At 41.3% G+C, this 23,648-nt stretch overlaps 1 protein-coding gene across 4 annotated transcripts in view; it reads left to right on the top strand.

Moving 5' to 3' along the window:
* The window catches only part of ccser1 (coiled-coil serine-rich protein 1), a 134,254-nt gene extending 115,282 nt beyond the window's left edge, over positions 1-18,972 (top strand). For all 4 annotated transcript variants that reach the window (XM_046034951.1, XM_046034952.1, XM_046034954.1 and 1 more), the window contains exon 11: positions 14,087-18,972. In XM_046034951.1, coding sequence (XP_045890907.1) covers positions 14,087-14,896 — 810 coding nt within the window. In that variant the 3' untranslated portion in view covers positions 14,897-18,972. The remainder of the gene's footprint in view (positions 1-14,086) is intronic.
* The last annotated feature ends 4,676 nt before the right edge of the window (positions 18,973-23,648 follow it).

Raw genomic sequence — 23,648 nt, 5'->3', positions numbered from 1 at the left:
CCAGCTGAAGAATCCAGCCAACATCACCGAAGAGTAAATTAATGTTTTTTTATTTAAACAAGCATAAAAATTAAAGCATTTAATGTTAAACCATTGACTGAGGTGTCAAAGATCATATGTATCCCAACTAAAATTAGCTTGGTAGCAAAATTTTCATCTCAATTTCCTGGAGTTATGTTTAGGCTACCATTTGAAATCAAGGTCCAGCTTCATAAGTTTTCTGTCTTGCCTCAACTTGGCAACACTTTTGTAGCAACTTCACTTCCCTTTTAGCCTTCCAGTATGGTGACTCAGTCACTCAGCAGCTCTCATAGCTGCTTGCAAATTGATCGCAAAAAAGAGCGTGTTCACTTGTATGTCACGGAGATGTCAAAAAATCACTAACGCTACCTTATTGCTAAAAGGTTTTTGTAGGGGGAATAAAACATTTCTTAGACGTTGGTGATTATATAAAGTGAAGGGAAAGCAAAAAATGTACGTCATTCAGCGCGAAAAGGAAAGAAGAGAGGGAAATATGATTCCCTATAATCAAACACATTTTTCCATTTTCAGCAATGTCACCGTTGCACCATTCATTACTCTTGGCCTCCAAGTGGATTTACCAGAAAAGCTGGTGTTAAACGTCTTGCTTAAATGTATCATGGGAGTGTGGGTGCAGCAGGGCAGTCAGTCATTTTCAGTGTGATGACACAGGTGGCAGATGCAACATTGTCATCAGGCCTGCCAGACATCTGATGGAAAATCTACTTATTTTTCTTCCTTTGATTCCTTTCGTTTCTCTTTGCTTTGCTTCTACTTTCTTGTTCATCCTTCATTTTCCAATCTCTTCTCTCTTTTTTCCTCCCACACCCCCACCTTTCATATTTCCTGTATTGTTTCAGCTCTCCTGGGCTGTCACACAGAACAAGATGAGAAACTGGGAAAGCAGCTTATCAGCTGCGCCAACTGACAGGAGGATAGCTGTGTGTGTTAGTGAAACTGTATGTGTTGGTAATGAGGCTTGGTTCATACTTTTGTGTTTGTGTGTGCATGCTACGGTATGTATCATACTGTAATTGTATGAGTATTTGTAATCAGTCAGTGCACTCGTGTGTGCTGCTGTGTCTGGGGGAGGCTTTGATATATGCAGACAGAGAAAAATAATATTTCCATCCGCTTCACACTCCTATCAGTGCTCGCTCGTCACACACATACACATACAGTACACACACAAACACACATCTTATATATGTGGATGTACACATCTGGGTGAAGATGTTTACACTCACACACAAGCGCCACCACTGCTACAATTCCTGAGCTCTCCCCCTCATGATGTATCACTCTGACAGTCCTTACCACACTGTCATAACTACAATCTTCATTGTTTTCCTTACTGCCAGGCTGTCAGTCTATCCTATCAAACTCAAGCTGTCAAGCCCCCTGTAGTCTATTGCTGTCTTTTAGACCATTATATTTGTTTGGCCACACTTGGTGCACACACAACATCGTATTGTTGATCACACAAAAATTAGCAAGTATAAATAGCGCAGAATGAACAGTTGCAACAATGAGTACGCGGCCAACTCACAGCCTTCGAGTCAGACAGCCATCCCTCTAATGCAGCCGACTGGTCAGTGTCCCAATCTGTTTTACTTCTTTTTCTCAAATATCAGCATCTCAGTGAGCCTGTTGTCGGACACGTTTTGGAAATTTGAAAGCAACTATAAGTCTGAGCACTTTGTGCATTTTATTTAAATTGTATTATTTTTTACAAGAATATATGGCATTTGTAGTTATTCTGTGCTTATGCATTAGTTAATACATTTATTATCTGTAGATATGTGATTTTCTGGGATCACTGTATTTGAGTATTTTATTTTTAAGTGTTAAAACTTAAAGCCTTAATTGGTATGTTAGACAATTCATTACCTTATAATAATATAATAACAGCATATATTGCCCAGCTTTAAAGAGATAGTTTGGCATTTTTGAAGTGGAGCTGTATAAAGTACTTATCCATAGTCAGTGTATTACCTGCTGTAGATAGCGGTCAGTGTGTCCCCAGTTTGGAGAAAGTGAGAGTTGTACTGGCACGGAAAATCAATAATAGTTGAAGTGTGTGCTATGTGTTTAATATTTTTAGCGCTTTACCTTGCCTTAAGGCAGCCATTTCCTTTGGAACTACATTTTCTGTACTGTAAAACTTGACTGTGCACTGTATTATGCCGCCAGAGATCAGCTGTTTTGGTCAGACTTTAAACCCAGGGTCATCACTTGCAGATATGAAATACATTTCCATTATTAGAGAAATTATGCTTTTTATGTTAAACTGAAACAGTGTCAACCTCACAAAATAGTTTGATAGTATATATAATTCATCTGCACTGTAGATATTACAGTTTTTTCATCCAGTAAATATATAATAGTAGTAATATGGTGATTCAAGTGGCATTATGTTGCATGGTGGATGTGTGTGTCCGGTTGCTGAAGAGCAGAAGGCAAAGGGTCAGATTTGTAGATTTTGGTGGTAGGGGTGAACTGGAGGGCCCACTGATGGTGAGCAGAGAGTGATGTTGTAGTCATGAAGGACAGAAGTATGAGGGGTGCAGTTTATGTGAGGTGTATGCGAATAGGAGAATCCTAAAGTTTTGGTGCTTTTGAACCATTGTCGAGTAAAACTGGGAGAGGATGGGTGCTGTATATGAGAAATGGCATAAGTGAAAATTCAGGCAGCAGAGTTGGACATTTCTTTGTGAGTGCTGCCAGAAGTCCAGAGAGGATGCACTTAAAGTATTCTAGCCAGAAGATGTTTTGAAAGTATAAAGTTCTAGTCTTTGAGTGTGTCTTATGTGGAACTGGAAGGATAGTGCATTGTTGGATGGTGATAGTGAGTCTAAATAAAATAATATGTTCAGATTATTTACTGTCATGGCTTGACAGCAGTGGCGTTTCCAGACATTTTTTAACCAGGGTGGCACAGGTTGGGCACTGACTTGTGCAGGGGTGGCATGAAGTAGCCTGCGTTCGTATGTCGAAATAGCCTTCCGTTAACATTTCTGTCTCCACTGCTCATATCTACTTAAATTACAAACATTACAGTTTCATGCATTACAATTGCATTACAGCCTCAATGCAAGATAGTCCCAGCAGGCTTCCCATCACAATCACAGTAACATAATGTCAGCAGCGGATTACAGAAGTGAAAGCACTCACCTTTAAAACATCCAGTAACACTGAAGCGCACTGCACAGAAAAATTATAACAGTTAACAGCGCACCTTCATAAATGAAAAACTAGAACAGGTGACAGCGCACCTTCACACATGAGAACATGATCCTAGTGACAGCGCACAATGCCACACATAAAAAATTATTTTGATAAGTGACTTGCACCATTGACATTGGCAAAATGTTTCATGTCTGTGCAAAGGTAAAAACACAAAACACAAGTGTGTAGGCTAGAGTAATTATTAGTCAAATAATTAATAAATACGTTCTGCTTATATCATAGGCACTTTCTCCGAGCTTTTCGCAGAATTGTTTATTAAACATTTTAAATCCAGCTGGCAGGCAGGACATTCACTATTGATAAAGTGGCAAGTCCTGATAAACGGGTCTGTGTCATTGATCTCCTCAGTTAGTGTTAAAATTTGCACATGCGAACAGTTTAGGAAAATTGTGTGGCTCCCCCTTAGACATGCCCCTGCTTGACAGGGGGCCAAAACGAGACGAGTTTATGACCACAGATGGTAAACCGATGGAGAGACATGGAATAGCCAGAGTTTCAACTTTTAGAGAAGTTACAAAGAAGTGCAATAAAATGTTTGGCTGTGTAATAGTCAGTGATTAATGGACCTGCATGCAGGCAATTTAAAAGTTACCATGGAAGCCTTGGGTATAGAGCGGGACAGTACAGCTTTCTCGCCCCCGCAGCCTGGAGGGTGAGACTGGTGAAAGAAGGAGAAGCCAACAATAATCCCAGCTCTACTGCCAGGTAGAGGAATGTGAAGCCAAGGGAATGGACACTGACAAGAGTCCAACTCTAGGTGTGGCCAGGGAACACTGTCAACACAAATTGAGGACCAGATAGGAGTTATAGTTTCAGATTTGTGAAATCTCTGAAAAGTAGAATGGGAATGGTAGGTTAACAGTACACAGTAATGCAGTGGAATAACTATATGAACATGGTAAGCAGTAGTGGCAGCTTACAGGAACATCTTAGGCAGAGAGTAATGCTGAGCATAGTTCACAGCTTCTGCAATAATTAGCACCAGCGGGGACCATGTTGACACCTGGGGGAGCAGCCAGATGCGGCTATCAATCCAGTTACACTTGAAGTGCGCAAGGAGGGGTAGTTAGCCTTGTGCACTAGTGTGGAGCTAAAACCAGGTGGACACAGTTTTTGTAGCTATCTATTCATTAACTAAACCTCTAAACCTGTTCAGGGTGCTGGAAAGTCTCCCAGCACATAATGGGTTAGAGGTATGAGGTATGTTACTCCTGAACTGGGTGTCAGTCCATCACAGAGCTAACACATGTTGAAAAACACATTCACACACACAGGCCATGTGGAGTGTCTAATTCACCTGACCTTGATGTCTTTGGATAAGAAAGCAGATTAGACAATTGGTATGTAAGCGCTCAGCTGGGGGGGTTAAATTGATTAAACTGTAAAAGTAAATATTGGATTGCAATTGGCAGTTTTTTTGTGTCAGTACATACATGGATGTTTTGCCACATGCTTTAATGTTATACGTACAGAGATGTTGATGTACATGAGCTGAACTTGATGGTGAGGTAAATTTTTAAACAGAGTAAACCAAATAAAATATTAGGGCTGTCCCCACTAAGGATTTACATAGCTGAATCAGAATCGTCAAGTCCTGCCTATAGTCGACTGATAGTCGAATCATGTGTGTGTTTTTGTGCATGATGATTGCGAAGCTGTAGGGCTGCAGTCTCTTTTCATTCAACTTACACTGTAAATTTCCAGCTAAACTGATGCTTTTTGAAGACCCTTTTCTCTCTCTCTCTCTCTCTCTCTCGCCTGTCATTCACCGGTCTTGTACAGAGATTAGCTTGAATGCCGTGCTGCCGACAACTGCATGCACATCGCGGTTCCTCTGCGGTCTCAAGTAGCCGGCTATTTAAAAACGATAGAATATTCTTTGTGTGGTTCATCAACGTTGATAAATTATCCAAAGTCCCGCGAGGTGCGGACAACTCGGCACAACACCAGTGAAGCTGGGGCTCAGTCTCTTCAAGCAAGTTTTCCTCCACTGCCACTACACGCATACACGCTATGCATGCACATGCACACTGACTACCGAGGGTTAGGGTTAGGATTTTGGATTTATTCACGCACTTTAAAAACATCTATTGAAAGTTTTATTCTTTTTACATGTTTATGCATTGAATCTTCGACTATTAGGTGTCAGCCCTATAAAATATACTTCATGATTGATATTTCCACAGGATTTCATTGGGAAATGAAGGCTGTTCTTTCTTTGGATACCAGTGGAAACCTTGAAATTGGTGTTCTTGACGCATTAGTTCCTCCTTAATAGTTAATGTCTCGCTCCACCATGTAGCTTTTCATCGAAGTGACTCCAGCAGTTTCTCTTTCTTGCCTTATATTGATGCTACTCTCTCTTAAACTTACCTTCTTTCTGCTTTTCTCTTTATCCCCAACTCTAGCTTTCTAATGACCTCTCTCTTTCATCTTCTGTAACTTTGGGTCAGTGCTGTCACCTTTAACTCTCACTTTGTCCCCTGCTGTTCCCCTCATCTATCTGACTATCTACCCTCTTGCTGTCCTCTCCTTCCTTCCTTTGTTTTTTTACCTCACCATTACATGTGTGTCATCCCCTCCCCTTATTTCTTTCACCCTCTCTTTTCCCCTTGTTATGTTATTTGTCTTTTCACTCTGACTTTTATTCCACTGTCTTTCTCATTTTCCTCTCCTTTCTTTGTCCTCTGCTACTCCCCCTCCTCGCCTTTTTTCCATTTTTCTCTCTCTGCCTCCCATCTCCCCATCGCTTCCTCCTCACTCATGTCCTTCCCTCATCTTTACTCGTTAACTCGCTTTCCTTTTTCCATCCCACTCCTCTTGCTTGTGGTTCTGGGCAATGTTCACCTAGCATATTGGCACAGGCTGGTGGTCGATGAGTTTCGCCATGATTACACACACACACCTACGCACGCACACACACACACACACACACAGCCACATGCGTATGTGTGTGCGCAACCAGACCTGTTGGGGATGGTGGTTGATGAGCAATGCCAGACTCTCAGCATCCATGCCCATCAGAGCTGCTCAAGAAACCTCATTAGGCCTCCTGGCCACAGCATGGCACTGGCTTCGATACTTGCCAGCCTGCCTATTTCACTCTGGGAAGAATTTGAAGCCCTGGGGCTATACACTTCTCAACATCGACAATCATAAGTAGTGACTTAGAATCACTGATCAGACCCAAGTTCAGCAACTCAAGTCCGAGGCAGTGATCGCATTGGACGCCTCAAAACCAAGGTGAACCGTGACGCTCCCGCACCCTGCAGCTATGATCCAGGTCTCGCTGAAGTGTTTTATCAGTAAGAGGCATCTTGCTGTTGCTAAGCAACATTGAGTCGGCTGTCAGTCAGTTGTGTCCCTACAAGATACACACAATAACTGTTAACAGCAGCTACATTCAGGCAATCAAAAACAGTAATAAGAAACAAAACTAAGATTTATCTGAAACTCCAAATGCCCCACTAATGTTCCTCTTAGCCATCTGTGATGGCGTCAAGTAGGGGTCAGGAATTAAAACTATTCTTTCATATTGTTTTGTTTTTTGTTGACAGTAAGTCAGTGGCTAAAAGTAAGTCCACAGGTTGTTCGATGCTTCTTGTCTATTCAAGTGAAGAAGATATCACTCTCCCCCGCAATAGTGTCAGTAAAACTTAAAACGATTCACTGGTCCTGCTCTCCCCAGGCATTCAGCACATGATGGGGCTACGCTGTGTGTATAAAGTGCTTTGAATCTTTATTCTCTGGATCAGCCAAGAAACATTAAGTCATGTTTGTGTGCACCAACACCAACACATCAGTTTCTAATGAGAACAAAGCAGTTGGGAGATCTGGAATATCACAGAGGAAGTTAGTAGCAATGGTTAATGTGCCCCTCAAGTAGTCACAGTACTCCCGAGTGTGTGTGAACATGTGTGAGTGCATGTGATGGTTTATGTGCTGTATATATGCTTATACGATTTGCAACTTTTCCCCGAAGCTATTGCTGCAAATAAGTTTGTTTTCTTTTCGGAATTTCTTTGTACTGAAATAGACAAGAGATGACTCAGTCTCAGACACTGTAATATATTCAGGCCTTCAGCCACATGCAGTGGAGATCTGAGATATTGTAAGTCTAAATATTTATCGAATTACAGACACGCACTGCCCTGTCTGGTACTTGTGGGTTGCGGCAGGTTACTGTGTTTGGCTGCTGCTACTCAATATAACATGAGCCTAATGGAGATCATTTTGCAGTAGTACAGTGACAGCGGCAAAGATTGGTAGCATTGTGAGCTGATTAGCTGTGCTGTGCATCACATTAGTGTCCTGCCTCTCAGCGTGTGCCTCCAGCAGGAAGGTCCAGGATGTGACATCCAGACAGCCACTTTGGCAGTTTGCTGCAGTGTGGGCTGGATTGACAGCTGGAGCGACGTAAACTCAACTTTGGTCCTCTCCATCTTCATCATCATCTGAACCCCAACTCCACCCCAACTGTCACCACCTAAAAAAAACCCAAACAAAACTCTCTCTCGCTCTCTCTCTCCGTTCTCTCTCTCCTCTCTCTCTCTCTGTGGTCTCCAGACCGCAGTAGCGTACCATCAATCCTCCAGCTGTCAGGGTCTATTCAGCACTGCCTGCCGCCGGCATTCTTAAGCACCAAGTTACATAACGAAGGAATAGTGGAGAAGGGACAAAAGAAAGGACAGATTGGCGGAGAAGGTGAGACATGAGAGAAGAAGGGAGGTCAAGAGGGAGGAAAGAATCGACAGACGGGGGAAAGAGAGCAGTCTTGGTGGCTATGTTTCTGCTTCCTGGACCTACACATTCAGTATATTTTAAGGCCCTGATCAGGCTGTCAGAGATCAACCTGCCTACTGTTAACATAGGTAACCTGCAATATATAAATACCCACGCAGTTAAAAGCATATGTCCTTTTAGCATTAGCATTCACTGAAAGGAAAAAAATACTGAATAGCAATTACTGATTGAAGCACAAAACCGTCAAATACTGGCTAAAGTGTTAAAATCGATTATTAAATTAGATGCCAACTAATTTTTTTAATCGATTGGTTCATGACATCATCAGCCCATTGCAACACACAAGTCAGGTAATTGTGGTGAACAGTAAGGTTAATAAAACAACACAACATCAGTGGTGATATTAACACCTTCGCAACCTAAAACCTCCAAAGTATGGGAGCATTTGAAGGCTATGAACTGCAGTATTTGCAAAGCTCTCCTGGCATAGGAGCACGTCAGTTATGCCGGCGCATCGTGAGTTGGCCGCTAATCCACCCAAGACTCCTTTAAAAAAACCACAAGAGTTTTGTAAGTTGTTAAGTCATGGGAAACTATACAAACTTTATGAAACACTGTCTACTACAAAACCGTTATTATTGGTCCCCTCTTGTAAATTCTGCAAATGTAACACATGAAGTTATTTCTGTTTGTATAAATGTAGTGTTAGTTTGTCTCGGTGTGTTGCAATACCAGTGTGTCAGCTGCTCCGTCACTAGACAGCAGATCAGCTGCTCAGACCAGTGCTCGCACAGCGCTGTGTACACACAATTATTTCTTACTGTATACCTGTTTGGTCCATGAAAGGACTTGATTTCAGTGGATCTTTCTCTTGCTGCAGCAGAAACATTCATTAAAGATGTATTTTTGAAATCAGTATTAATTTTATTGTCTGGATTGTAAATTAGCACATGCTAAGTTTAATTTTAAAGCTCATAGCTAATTAGCAAGCATTGTGTAATTTTTGCGATTCATAATCCGAAAAGTCGATTATTCGTTTTAATGATCGATAGAATAATCTACTATTAAAATAATCGTTAGTTGCAGCCCTATACCCAAAACAATGTATAGCTTAACTAAGAGAGGATGTCCATTTCAAAAACCAAACCCATCCCCATTTTTTTGTTGTTGTTGTTTGCAGTTCCTTCATAACTTTTATAATTTAGTGTCAACAACCTGCTCATTTACTGGAACTACATGCAAAGTCATTTACCATAACAGCAATAAACATAAGATGCAATGCTCTTTTATGTCGCAGCCCTGTGTTTTGTCCTTTCCTGCACTTCCTGTCCAGTATAGTAATTCACAGTATTAATTCTGACCCCCAAAGTTATTTACTTGTTTTGTCCTGTCCTCTCCTATTCTTACTTTGGTGGAATTACTATCCTGGTCTGTAGCAGATTTACTACTACTGCATTTCCTGAATTTTAATGTGCTTTCCTGTATCATATAATGTAAGTTACATTTTGCATACAAATCAGAGAGACAGGTGAGATGGAGAGTGAGACAGCGGTTAAAAAAACCTGTATAGGGAAATAGTCAAGAGAGGCAGGGAATAGAGGGGAGATGAAGATGGAAGAGTACAACAAAGTCTAGATGAAGAAAAAGAGGGGAAAGCAGGGATGCTGCTACAGGCTGTACAAGACACTCGCTTTCTAAGTCTGTGTATTGATGAAAGGTTCAAAGTATTGCTCTGCTACGGCCTTGAGACACCAAACACAGGCTGCAGTTCAGCCCTTGTTTGATTGTTTGTTGCAGATTTATCCAGCAAAGTGCCTTTAGTTGTTGTTGGTGTGCTGTGCACACATTGTGAATATTCAATGATATTTTCCGGGGCAAGAGCTGAGGAAACGATAGTATGACCATTGTGGGATTCTTGAGTGTGTTGACATCATGTTTCTCAGCTTGTTTCACCTCTTTCTATCCCCTCTACACCTTTTTAAAAAACTCATAAGAACATTTTTTGTTTGATGGTGTCTTCAAATGATCTTAATGTACTGTCTGCTGCCTCAAACTGCTGAACTCAAAAAGCCTTGTTGGTCTTTTGAGTCTCCACATATTGTAAAAGAAACAAGAACAAATTTATGGTTTGTTGCCAGCGTTTTTTGAACCTTGACAACTCTACCTTTCTGTCACACTGGGCATACATATATGCAAACAAATAATAAATGAGACTACTGAGATAAAGGTAGATACGATGAGGTGGGATGATTTGGACTCACGCATCGATGTAGGAAAATGTATTTGGTTATAGTCTAAATAGGATTTAGAGTAGCATCTTAGTGGGTGTACTGCACTGTTATTTTATCTGTACTGAACACCCCGGTGCTTTACACTTTCAAAGAACCACAGGATTACTTTGTTCACAGAGTATGTAGGTGTCAGAGAATATAAAGAATTCACATTTACCAACTTTTACTTCTCTAATCTCACTGCGAATAGTTTGAAACTCTTTTGGGGTCCAATTCATTTCAGCCCTATGGCCTTCATTAAAATGAGGTGTGTGGGTGCAGGGACACTGAGCCATGGTGTGTGACTGATGGCAGTTACAGTAGGAGTACTTTGCTTACATTGGGCCTGTGTTACACCTAGCTACAGTCTGGTCTGTTTTGTTTTCTATAATTACTTAGTTTTAGTTGGTTTGAGGGGAACAGAAGTCATGCAATAAATCTCCCGCCCTCTCTCTTCTCCCAGTAAAAGAATTACTAAGACAGGCAATAGCAAACGTACAGGGATGTTTCAGGATTTTAAGGAGCTCTTTTATGCAAACTTAGCCATTACCACATTGCTGTGTTCTTCACTGCCCAATAAAAACTAAGGCTGCAGGAGGGGGCCCCCTTAAATCACATGATTTACCTCAGTCTGTGTGTGTGTGTGTGTGTGTATTTATAGGACTGTGTGTGTGTGTAAGGGAGACTCTCCAGAGTGTTTGCAAACACAGAGGCCGTTCTGTCACTGGCAAAGAGGCAGGCCGCTTGCCGCAGAGCGTGTACTTGAGAAAGGACACCTGAGTTTGTAAATCAAACCTGCTCTCGTTCTCGCTACGCCGTGCTGTCTGTTCTACTGTTGTTCTCATTTTTCTTTATCCCTTTCTTTAATCACCTCAACAACAGACTCTCATTCTTTTTTTTTCAACCTGTCTTCTCACTTCTTTTGCTCACTTTGTTTACTCCTTTCTTTCATTGTGCTTGACCTCTTTCTTTCTCTGCCCATCTGCCCCTCTTGTGCACTCGCACATACTGCGCCCTTGCTTTACCCCAGTTTTTAAGTTGCATTTGATTCACTGTATTTGATTAAATGTTTTACTTTATGTTTTTTTTTTTTTTGCCTCCAAACTTGGATCAGAATAGTCCCTTTGATACAGAGCATATGTCTCTGCAACTAACTCTTTGTACTGTGCCTGGTAATTATTTTCTTTCAAAGTTGTCTGCCAATTTGTATCTTACTGTTCTCGCCTTACCTTCTGTTGTTTCCTCAAATGTCTGAGGGTGGAAAAACACGACAACAGCGATTTAGCCCTAATTAAGCCGTCCCGCATAAACCTACACGACCATAGCGGATATTCAACACTGTGGCAATTCCCTTGTCTTTTTTTCACAGCGCCCTATGTAGAAAATTTGGCTGCAATAGAAATTCTCACTCCTCTTAATTAGATCAAGGAATCTGCAAGAAGTCTTGTAGTGTTTATCCACCCATTAGAGCCCATTAGAAAGCAGAGGCGCACTCCCCAAGCTCTTTAAGTAAGCTGTATGGACAACACAGTGTTTGATGTTTTGATGAGTGCCAGGGTTTTTTTTGTTTTTTTTACAGTTGGACATGAAAGGACATAGGGACTTTTAGAGCTTTTAAGATGCAGATTTTTTGGCTATAATTCAGATTTTATGAAAGCTGTGTGAAATTAGCATGTCAAGAAGTGTTTCCATCTTTCTGTGTGCTGTAGGTGAAGGAAAATGTGCAGCACGGACAGATTAGGACACAAAATGTAAATGTATGTCTTTTGTAGAGAACATTTCTTAATGGATTAGCCTACACATGATTGTTAAAGATTCTATGTATCAAGAACAGAAAGGTTCAAAGCAAGGTTCACTTATCATATTTACGCTGCCGCAGACTAAATTAAAGCCCTGCACATTCAGAGTTAAAGCCTCATAGAATCATTTCATACTTTGAAATGCAAAAAAGCTAGAAATAGCACAGTATAATATTAAAAGTCTTATGGTGTTCAGGCGCTACAAACGTTCACAAGACAGAATTTTCCAAACACATAGTATAATAAGTACTCTTGTCTTTTTCCATGAGAAGGGCTACTTTAATAGATATATTCAGTCCGTCCAATTACTCGTTAAAGCTGTGTAGTGTGTACAAAAAGGGGTTTGCATTTGTTGTCTGTTGACCCAAAATGGACTTTAATTAAAGCTGATATGTTCATTTGTTCTTTCAAATCTAGCCGTGTAGAAAGTACTGAGTCAAATCACCTGTTTGACGCTGGCTACATATTTATGAAGCTCGGATGTACACAAAAAGATTCACAGTTTCAAACACTCGACACTATAGGGCAGTGGTATATGTTGATAAAACGACCAGTGCCAACTCGCAATGATATGTGTCAACGAGCGGCTGGTGTGTGGGCCTGCATATAAACAATTGGCACATCATACCGATGTGTGTAGCCCTTTATACCCAAACACATGTTAGTGGGACAATATTAGATTAAGACTAGATTAAGAAACTAGCTAGATTTATGTTGTGTGGAGTCCTCTTGAAGGATCAGCAATAAGGCGCCTGTGGTACAAATCAACAAACTCTTCATTTCAGTGTTTTGTTTTATTTTTAAGTGCTTGTGACACTTTGGCCAATTATACATCACAGCTAACATTTTTCTGTCCAATAAGCATTGTTTGAAATTCCAGTTTCTTTGTGATCTCCCCACATTCTCCCTTTCTTCCAGTGAATTAGCAACGCCGCTGTTATACTCTACAGGCTAATTACATTTTTACATCTCGCACCAAATTTCTGTCAACAGCCTCGACCCAGTAATTACATTACTTCCAATATTCATTTGCATGCACAAACACATGGAAACGAGATCCCCATTACTAAGACAGGTGTCTAAATAAACGCTTGCATGTATGCACAAACATTGATATTGACACACACACACATGTTGCACACGTATACAGTGTGTGCGTGGATGCAATTACACAGACACGTACTTATACTTAGCACACCGCACACAAGAAAACACACACACACACACACAGACATTGTTTCTGCAAATGTCAACTCAGCTTACTCTCCCATGAGGTTCAGTGTCAGATGAGATTGTGTTACTTTAGTGAACATTGCACACTTGGTCCCGGTGTGCTTTTAGTTTTGTGTGTGTGTGTGTGTGTGTGTGTGTGTGTGTGTGTGTGTGTGAGAGAGAGAGAGAGAAGGGGGACAGTGATGCGATATGTTGCATAAGGGGGTGCAGTGGAGTGTGAGAGAGAACAGGTGGCTCCCGTTTCTGCCATCCAGCTTTATGTGCCATGTTCCCCATTGTGTGTGTGTGTGTGTGTGTGTGTGTGTGTGTGTGAGAGAGAGAGAGACAGAGAGAGATCACATTGCTTTGTGAGTGGGGATTTAAGCGCATATCTCCATACATGCGCATGTTGCCTGGTCCTGTTTCTCTTAATCTGTGTGTGTGCGTGTGTCACTGCATGTGTGGCTCTGTTCTTTAGTGAGCAGGGTTCCGGTTGGTTTAGAAACATTTAGAACAAGCTGCAGGAGCTCAGAGAGATCGCTCCTCCAAATGTCAACCCGTTAACAATCTATACTGAACACACAACAGTGCTCCCTCTGATGCCGCCTGTCTCTCTGCCTCTCTCGCTCTCTGTTTCTTGAGACATGTTCGGTGAATAATTCTTGAAAAACAGCAGGTTCACATCACGCACTCACTGACAGAGAGAAGGCAGAGTTAATGGTAAAGTCTCTTTAACATGTGTATTTTTCTGTTTTTTATTTCCCTGTTTGTCTCTGTCTTCCTGTCTCTCAGGCCAGTCATCCAGGCCGGTGGTCAGGACTAGGCAGCAGCAGCCTGGCACCAAGGGAACGAAGGGTAGCGCGGGGTGTGGGGGCAGCACACGGAGGGGACCTCTCTAACCAGCACCTCCCCCACCACTATCCACCTCTGCATGGCCGGCCTCCAGCCTCTGAACGACACACTGCCAGGGAGGAGCGACGCTGCCAGGGGGTCTTGGCACAGTCCACAGCCCATAACCCTGTTCCAAATCTGGCTCAGGGCTCCTCCAACCTGTCCTCTGCCACTTCTGCAGCGTCAGCCCACGCCTCACCTACTACTCCAGCCCAGCTTCAAGTTTCACATCCGGGCCTCAGTCCAAATCAATGCCCAGGCTCCGGATCGGCTGCTGCTAATCACACCGCAATCCCGTCACTGTCCTCCAGGCAGCCAGAGGGCATGTCCTCCTCTTCTGAGTCCTTAACTCCGGGAGGAGGAGGTGGAGTGAGTCTGTCAGGTGGGGTAAGGAGAGGCGGAGGAGGAGAGCACCACCCCCCGAGCCATATCCCTCGTGCAGTCGGGACCAGCGCCTCCTCAAGCCTCCACAGTCTTGCAAGCAGAGGGAGCCCCTCCCCAAGCATCTCATCGTCCGTCCCAGCCTCCCCTCCACCTCCTACTGCTTCCTCAGCCTCCTCTTCCTCCTCTTCCTCCTCCACGTTTACGGGTCGCTTAGGGCAACCACCTCGAGGCCCTCTGTCTCTGCATAGCTACAGTCGTAAAAATGTCTTCCTCCAACATTCCCTACATACCTCTGAGCTGCAGGCTCTGACTCAGAGAGACAGTTGAGGGCACACAAACATTTACACCATCCTGACCATAAGATGGGTGACTTTATCAAAAAAAAAAAAAATCTGCTGCTCATATTTCACTGTCTCAATCCCCCAGAGCCATCAACCACATGCACTTACAATCACATGTCACTCTTTACAGTCCGGAACAACCCTTTGCTGACATTTGTTCATGGATTTGCTTGCTTAAACACGCACTCAAATGTCAGGTCACAACACACACACACACATATCAGGCTGCGAGTATGAAAAAGGCACTCACCCGTCTATCAGAACTCCCACGCCGTGTCATGCTGGCAGTTTAGATGTGCTTACGCCCACAGACGCACACAGTGCACATAGACTCACAGCCTCATATCCGTGCACACATTCACACACACACTTAAATACACAACAGAGACATCATCTGCCTCACAATCTAACAGGGCGTTAAAACTGAATGAGAGATGAGGTCTGTATTTGCGTGTGCATCGTTAAAGATGTATTTTTTTTATCCATTCATTTGATCATTTTTACATATTAAAACAACGTGCTGCTTAAGGAACTATGGGACTGACCATAATCAGCGCTCACGAGGATGTATTCTCCCATTGCCAAATCCTACATCAGATGAATTCCTCGTTCCTTGATATCCACTGACAGAAGTCCAGATGAAATGACATGTTTAGATGAACATCCACGGCCCTTTTACTGCATGCTTTTTGAAAATTAAGGAAAATACAGGTGAGCATTTTCTACTGCAGCAGAAGCTGGATTTGGGTGTCTTTTAATAACATTTCATTATCCAACTCTCACCTTAGTGTTTCAATAAGGGAATCAAACATGCCCCAACCTCCTATGAAGTGAGCGTGTTTGTAGAGTAGTGAAGGTCTATCCTTCTGCTCACACTTTTGGCTTAATACTGCACCACAGTTTTTTTGTAGAAACACAATGTTGCAATATTAGCCACATTATACACAAGAATTAATCTTAATCTGCAATGTTAGATTAGTACAGTACAGATGTTGACAAAATTACACTTAAGTAACTAGCACTACTGAACCCTGACAATACAACACAGACAATAATATTGACCAGAACAAGCATTATATGTTTTTTTTTTCCAAAATGGGAGAGGAGGGAAATCAAGTTTTGGAATGAAGGCCTTCAGATCATTAGGGCTGGGTATTGGACAGGGATACCTACTGGTGCTTTGCTAAGTGACAGTGTCAGTTTGTTTTTTTAGGATTCAAAATGAAAAATGTTTCTAATGCTGGCTTTACAGTTGGCTGACACATTTTCTATGACAATTTTACTGAAGCAATCAACTGAGAAAAGTCTGATTCTATTTAGGGTAGCAAATGACAGAACCGATATTGCACACAAAGTTGTTTACTTGGTCGACTAATGACAAGAAAGAAAGAGAAAACATGATTTTCCAAACAATTTATAAAAGCATCAGAACTGTTTTTGTTTGTTTGTTTGTTTTTAACCAATACCCAGTCCTTATATGTTAGTCTTCTTTTATCTTGCTGATCTCAGATGTGTTTGGTAACGAGATGGCATGTGGGATAATAAGGCTAGCAAATATGTTGTTTTGGACAGTAGGACACGTACCTTTTGAGTGAGATTTACATAACTGCCGTGATCTGCTGAGTCGTACAACACTATTCACACTATGGGGACAAAACGTGTCACAATTTAATACCGACATACCCACCTTTTTTCTTTCTTTCTTTCTTTTTTTTTTTTTAACATCTGTGAACAACTGGACTGCCTAAAAACCTGTTCAGTCTGCCACTGTGGCATATATTTGCTCTTTTGAACTGACTAGACTGTTGAACAGTCCCCCCCGCCCCCACTCCCCTACAGAGTTTGGGGTAAACAAATCGTATAACGTCACCCAGGAGGTGGGAGCCTGCCCTGCTGCTGAGTACAGGCCAGAAGTTCTCAGCTCCCGGCATCGACAGAAAATGTTAGATTTTGGAGAAGTTGTTGACCTTGTCTGTTTCTAAACGTCACCTGGCTGTAGGGAAGTTGTATAAATTGCGTGTGTGTTGTAATGCACACCTCATGAGGCAAGGACCTGGTAGAGGTGAAGAAAAGCCTGAAGGAATACAGCTCTACTCTCACTGTTGGAAGCTACAACTCTCCCTCTGGTCTTCACTATTTCCTATCGTTTTATGACCCTTTCTTTCTGCCCTTATTTCTTTCTCCACCCTATTTTCTCCTTTTTCCATCTATCCACTCATTATTCCCCTTCAGTCTCTCCTTTTACGTTTCTCTCCCTATGTCCCCCAGCAATTAGTTATCTACCTTCCCCCTCTGCCTCTCCTTCCTTCCATCTCTCTCCCCTGCTTAGCTTACTTACCCACAGCTTATATTGTCATACAGTGTATCTATCACAGACTCTGTTGCGGTGGCTGTCAGTCCTGGGCATTGGGACCTGCGGTACTTCCGATTTTCATTCCAGCTGTCTAACCAGGGAATAATTTTACACCTGGTGAATGCAATTACCTACCTGGCAGGGTAGACGGCCAGCAGTAATGTGGCTCCCGAGGACCTGGACTGAGAACCGCAGCTGTAATGTGAACTAAACATTCCCTGCTTGGTTTGTTTACAGGTGGAGGGTAACAATGCTTTGTCGCTGGGTGACCTCTTAAGATCTGCTATTTACATTCCTCATCATTGCATGCATCATAATGTAGATGACACCATGTGAAATGCCATAAGGGAGCACTTGGCCCTGTTTGTGCTGCCCACTCACACATTTTTTTTTTCTCACCGTGTTTTAAACTGCTGTGTCTCATTTCAGCTGTGTTCAAATTAGAAAACCACCAAGGTGGGTTGCTGGTTATATCACATATCATGAAAGGAAAAAGCCCCATCTGAGATGGCAGTTTAAGTGTGGCACTGAGGTCTTTTAAAGACATTTTTCCCTTTCAAATTGTGAACTGATATTGAATTTCACTGCTGGGAAACAAGCGTCTACAATCATGAAGTGGGCACACCTCACAAACCTCACTTAGCAGCATGTTACGACACCACATTTAATTTGTTGGCAAGTTATTTATTATTTTCTTTGCCTTATTTATATTTATGGCCATAGAACCAGTTTCCTGAAAGCATCTTGGCACTAATAAAGATAGGAGTCATGAAAAAAAATCATGATGGAAATGATGATGATAATAATCATTATCATTATTATCATAATTTTAATGAATCACAGATATTATAATGTCCTAGCTTTTTAATGTGCTTATTGTAATTACGTTTTTTTTCCTTTGTGAATTGCTGTAATAATGAAATTGAACTGTATAATTGTACATAAATTATTATAACTGTTGATGTTCACTGTTTATGAACGTGAACGTTTCGTGCTCATGTAAAAGACACTTAAGAATGGGGTTCGCATATTGTTTGTCGGCACATGACGCAGTAAAACACAACAAAAATGGGAAGATTTTGTTGACAAATGTCAAATGCAGTCGGAGGTCTGAGCTGTTACCAGAGCGTTTCAGGCCATAGTTACACATCAGAAAACAAATCTGACAAACTTGCTAAATTTTACCTGTAAAAACTTGCTCATAAGTGTAGGCCCGCTGTTTCAACTTTCCTCTTTGAAATCCAGCCTTTGCACTATGACTGCTCAAGAGGACTTTGCAAACTTTAGCCTAACTGTGTCAGAAAAGTAGATGATTAAAGCTGCTTTTTTCAGTTCAGGATGAAGTCTGTGTCAAAGGATATAAACTGTTGGGTAGACTCAGACTGTGAGTCTCTGACCTGATGGCCCGTAGATTCATTAGGTATAATCTGCCACTAATGTAGATGAGAAAAAATCTTCCTTCATAGAGTTTTTCAATTTACATGGTCCGTGTAAACAGTTTGAACTGTTTGATGGGCTTATCTATGGTCAAAAAAACCTTGCAGTGTGTGTTTACCCAAAGTATTTCTCTTCACTTTCTGTCCAAGATAGTTTTTGTCACTCACACAGTTGTTTGTTCACAAGAGAAATGTTTTATCGAAAAGATTTTTGTCCACTCTCTCCTTTATTGTTAATATTTAATACAAATAAAATTGATTTCCCATCACTAATGCTAACTCAAGGCTTTTCATTATAATATAAGGTGTGTCTGTAAAATGACTAAGACGTATTGAAGCAATGAGAATGAATGATGAATACTGCCAAAAAAAAAAAGAGCAGAGCAATAAAGCAGAGAATCTACGGGTCCCAGACTCCATCTCTCAGGCTGGGTAGATTTCACTCTACAAATCTCTAAAGAAAAGAATAAATTAAATCAAAGACTGAAAGTAGAACATGCAACAAAGCAATGAATAAAGAATCTTAGGGGCCATCGCTCTAAAAGATTCACTAAGAAAAACTTTTTCCAGCGGTAACATTCAAGTGGACTTTAAAAGGTTGCACAAGCCGCCATGTGCAGACAGAAGTAATTTTACCTCATTTGACATTAGCCCCCAACCTATTTGAGTAAGTTTTCATTTGGCAGTGACCATAAAGTATGGAAGTGTTTTGAAAATCAATTACATTAGAATGAGTTTGTTTGCATGCATGTGTGTGTGGGATGTAGACTTTGACTGTTTACCCCTTAGGGTGGACCTGTGCAGGCTTCTCATTTCTGGACTCACTCAATTAGTGTTGGTGATGTTATGACTGGCTGACTAGCGCACACACACACACACACAGAATTAGAAAACAGCCGTTTTGATACTAACTTGCCGTAATTGATGTGACAGAAGGTCATCACATCAGTACTGATTAACAGAGCTTTGAAGTCGAAATAGATCAAGTTGAAGACAGGAAGTGTGTTTTTGCTCTTGATGGATCCTCAGGCTGTAAAATTTGCATTTCTGATGTTTGGTATGTAGTCCACAAAGTCTAGTGCTAAAACAATGAATTGATTTGTTGATCAGCAATAAATGAATCGTCAACTATTATTGATTTGTGGTTCACCAATATGGGTTTTTCAATTGCCGATGGCTATTTTTTAGAGAGCAGGGCGATGTCCAATATATAATGCCGATATCAAAACAAAGAAAAGTCATGTTTAATTCCTTTATTCTATGCAGAGTTCAATGTAATATCCATGGTTATATTAGCCAGTAACATGTCTGTGAAGGTTTTCAGTCATCCAGGTCATAGTTATCCAACGAAGGTTGAGGTCAAGGGCAACTGGACTTGCTTGAAGATACTGGAAGATGTTTCGTCCCTCATCCAAGAGACTTCTTCAGTTCTCACTGACTAGTAAGGAAACTCAGCTATTTAACTCATGTGGAATTGTTTGCCTCGATCATCGATACCACTGGTTCGTTAGCAGTATTGATCATCTAGTATCCTTAACCAAGTCCAACCTTCCTTGGATAACTATGATCTGGTGACTGATAACCTTGACAGACGTTGGTTTATGCTGTAGATTTCAGACGCGACTTGTGTTTAACAGTACACAGGTACAGTTTGTCAGAAGTGACGTCATTCAACTGCATTATTCTCTATAGTATACATCAAACATATATTTAACGCCAGCCAGTAATAGTTTTAGATCAGATTTGCTGTCATTTAGGATCGGAGAAATGTGTTAATAGTTAGAAAAGATGATGGTGACCAAGGAAATTTAGGACTCAGAACTCACTTTTTCACCACCTTCCCAAAAGTCACAAGGGGGAGCGCTAACGTTGTTCCACAGCAGTCACACTGACAAGGCTGCCTGCTGATGTGTCATTTTTTTTTTATTGGCCTTGTGAGTGCAGGCATCGGTTATCTCAAATGCCATATCAGCCCGATTAATCAGCTGACCATTAATCAATCTATCACAATGACACATATACCAGTTCCTTTTTGCTTTTTTGTGTCATTATTATTATATTCAACATCTTTGGGGTTTTGATTGATGATGTGAAGAAACACACAACTTGAAAATTTTTCAGTATACTCTGCCATTTTGTAGACAAATTAGTTAATTCAAACAATTGTTTGAAAAAAAAAAAGAAACTGAAGGTCCACTTATATTACTAGCTTTTTCTGGAGAACCTCCCTGAGCCACCTGATGAAAATCCCACGTAAAGTATGAGTGGACTAAAAGGCAGAATGATCTGGATGGCGGGTGAAACCCAGTCAATGGCTGCCAACTGAATTCAAGCAACCTAGATTGACCTGTAGCCTAAGCAAGCAATATCCGGCCAGTTGTTGATTTTGTTTGGCGTGTCACATTCTAGTGAACAGTGCCTGCTGGGTACACTTCAGCGCACAGCAGGCAAGCTGCATTATGGCTCGTTGCACAAGAGCCACAAAACTCTCCCTTTTTTTTAGATGCCACAGGAGAACCTGAGTTGGCAGGATGCTGGTATTGTGCTTATTGACTACACTGAAAAAGTTCAAAATCACATGAAACACAAAATGAGAAGTTTAATTAGACTTATAATGACGATGAAATGAAAAATAAAATGAAAGAATCAATGTAAAACTGAAACACAAATGTCTTTTTAGTGGTCCTCTCTCTAAAAAGGTGTGCAACTGACCTGATTTAAATAGTTTTTAAAATGTGGGTGTTTAGAGCAGGCAATGCTCTTTAAAGCATTTTGGAGTGCAGTGCCTTCACCAAACATTGTGTAAATCACATTCCAACTGATACTTAACACGGGGGCAGCAACTGGGCATTTTAGAGGAAATGAGAAATAAATTAAAGTGGTTTTGTAAATGGGTAACTACGGGTCGTGCGTAACACAATACCTGAAGTTTGGGTACAATGGTGTTAGCAACCTTGTTCTTATTATAAAAAGCAACACATTATATTTTATATTATATCATATTATATTATAGTATTTTGCCTATTAACAGTTCCTCCAGCCGAATTACCCTGTAAATCATGGGCTGTATTATAAAATGTTACAAAATGTTTTTCTCTTCCAACTTTGCACTCCCCGCTCACAGCTTTGCAGGATACACATGGCTGTCCTTGCATTGTTCTGTTCTTTGTTTTAAAAGGATTTGGCTCAGTGGTTCAATGGGTCAGCCACTGACATGTTCAAACCGCAAGGCTGTGAGTGACAGACATTCACACGTTTGTACCTTCAACCTAAATGGGAAAAACTGCCTGTAAACAGTATATTTCCTCATACAAGCCATATAGAAGGAAAAATCTCTTTTTGGTGATGGAGAAATGTAGAAATTAAAGTGCAGTGCTCCTTCATCCGGTCCTGTTGCTAAGATTGAATATAAAAAGTTTGGGGCGGCTGGCATTGTCTATATTGGGGACTTATTTGACAGAGACCAATTTATGTCTTTTGAACAAAAAAAAATACACTCCCAAATAAGGGTTTTTGGAAGCACTTGCAGCTGTGGAGATGTATCCTGGCATGCCTTAGACAATCTCCACTTATATCCAGAACCGAGATACAGGATAGGCTGGGTACTTTAAGAGGACACAAGAGGATTGGCACTTCAAAAGGAAAACATCATGCTTTTATAACCCCTCGAAGGGCTCTCAACCACCTAAACGTGAGGGACTTAAGAGATGCTTGGAGAGGGACACTGGGGAAGAGATCTCCTTCATTAATAGAGTTATAACTTCTGCACTGGTAGAGTGACCAGGGCTCTGTTTATTAGGTGTAATACCTAAAGGAATTGGTCTAAATGCCCACCAGATCTCATGGTGCATAATAGCACTCATCACTGGATGTAGGGTAGTGTTGGAACATTGGGGATATATCAGTAACGGAATGGCTGGATGAAATGGCTAAATGCTCCTCATATGAAAGGCTATGTTACAAGCTAATAGAAAATTTGGGGCCCTTATGCTACGGCAATGTGATATAATAAGGAGTTGCGCCTGCTCCAACACTAATATGATGAGAATTTCTTTTTGACATATATAATTTGAGGTACTGTTTAATTTGCATAATCTGAGGTTTTATCTAATACACGACATGTTATATAGTAAAAACAGGATACTATATATAATGCTCTGTCTCTGTTATATCCCGTTGTCCTTGTTTCTTGTTCCTGTTCTGTCCTATTTTTTATTGGCCCGGTATGTACGTATGTTTTCTCCTTTTGTAAAACCAAAAAGTTTGGGGAGGCGTTAGCTCAGTCCATGGAGACGTTGGCTCGGGACTCGCCGTTTCAAGTGCAGCACGGACAACCCCCAACTGCTCCCCGGGCGCTGCATAATGGCTGCCCACTGCTCCTAATAAGGATGGGTTAAATGCAGAGGACAAATTCTCTTTCTTCATTGTGCTGTGTATAAACTGTTTGTGGCCAACAAAGTTGGTGGTAATTTAAAAAAGTTAACCTCCTATACATGGAAACATGGAGAGGACATGAAACTTCTACTCCTTTCTGCCTGTCTGTGAGTGCTCTCTAATTCACAAAAGTGACTAATTTGTTAATGGCCTATCCAAGGAAGTTTAAAGTCAAGGGCAACTGGACTTGGTTGAAGATACTAGAAGACGTTCCATCCCTCATCCAAGGGATTTCATTATTTTTTTATTTTTTTATTTTTTTAAACCTGTCCTGCCCAGCAGCCTGGTATAGAGTATGATGACCTGGATACCATATTGTGGCAGACAGATTTTACTTTAACAAGAGAGTATTAAAATACTCCTTTGTCTGTTTTATTATTTATTTAATTATGTATTGATTTGTCACCGGGACGGACAGGGGGGCAGACACGGGGATGGGGGGGCACAAACAGACAGCACAGAGAAAGGACAACACCTGTAAGAGAAGGGGGAAAGGGGGATGGAGGGTGGGGACA

This window comes from Micropterus dolomieu, linkage group LG21 (assembly GCF_021292245.1).
Source record: "Micropterus dolomieu isolate WLL.071019.BEF.003 ecotype Adirondacks linkage group LG21, ASM2129224v1, whole genome shotgun sequence".
NCBI classification, from domain to species: Eukaryota; Metazoa; Chordata; class Actinopteri; order Centrarchiformes; family Centrarchidae; genus Micropterus; species Micropterus dolomieu.
Note: the sequence above shows the minus strand (reverse complement) of the source record. Positions and strands in the feature narration are given on the sequence as shown.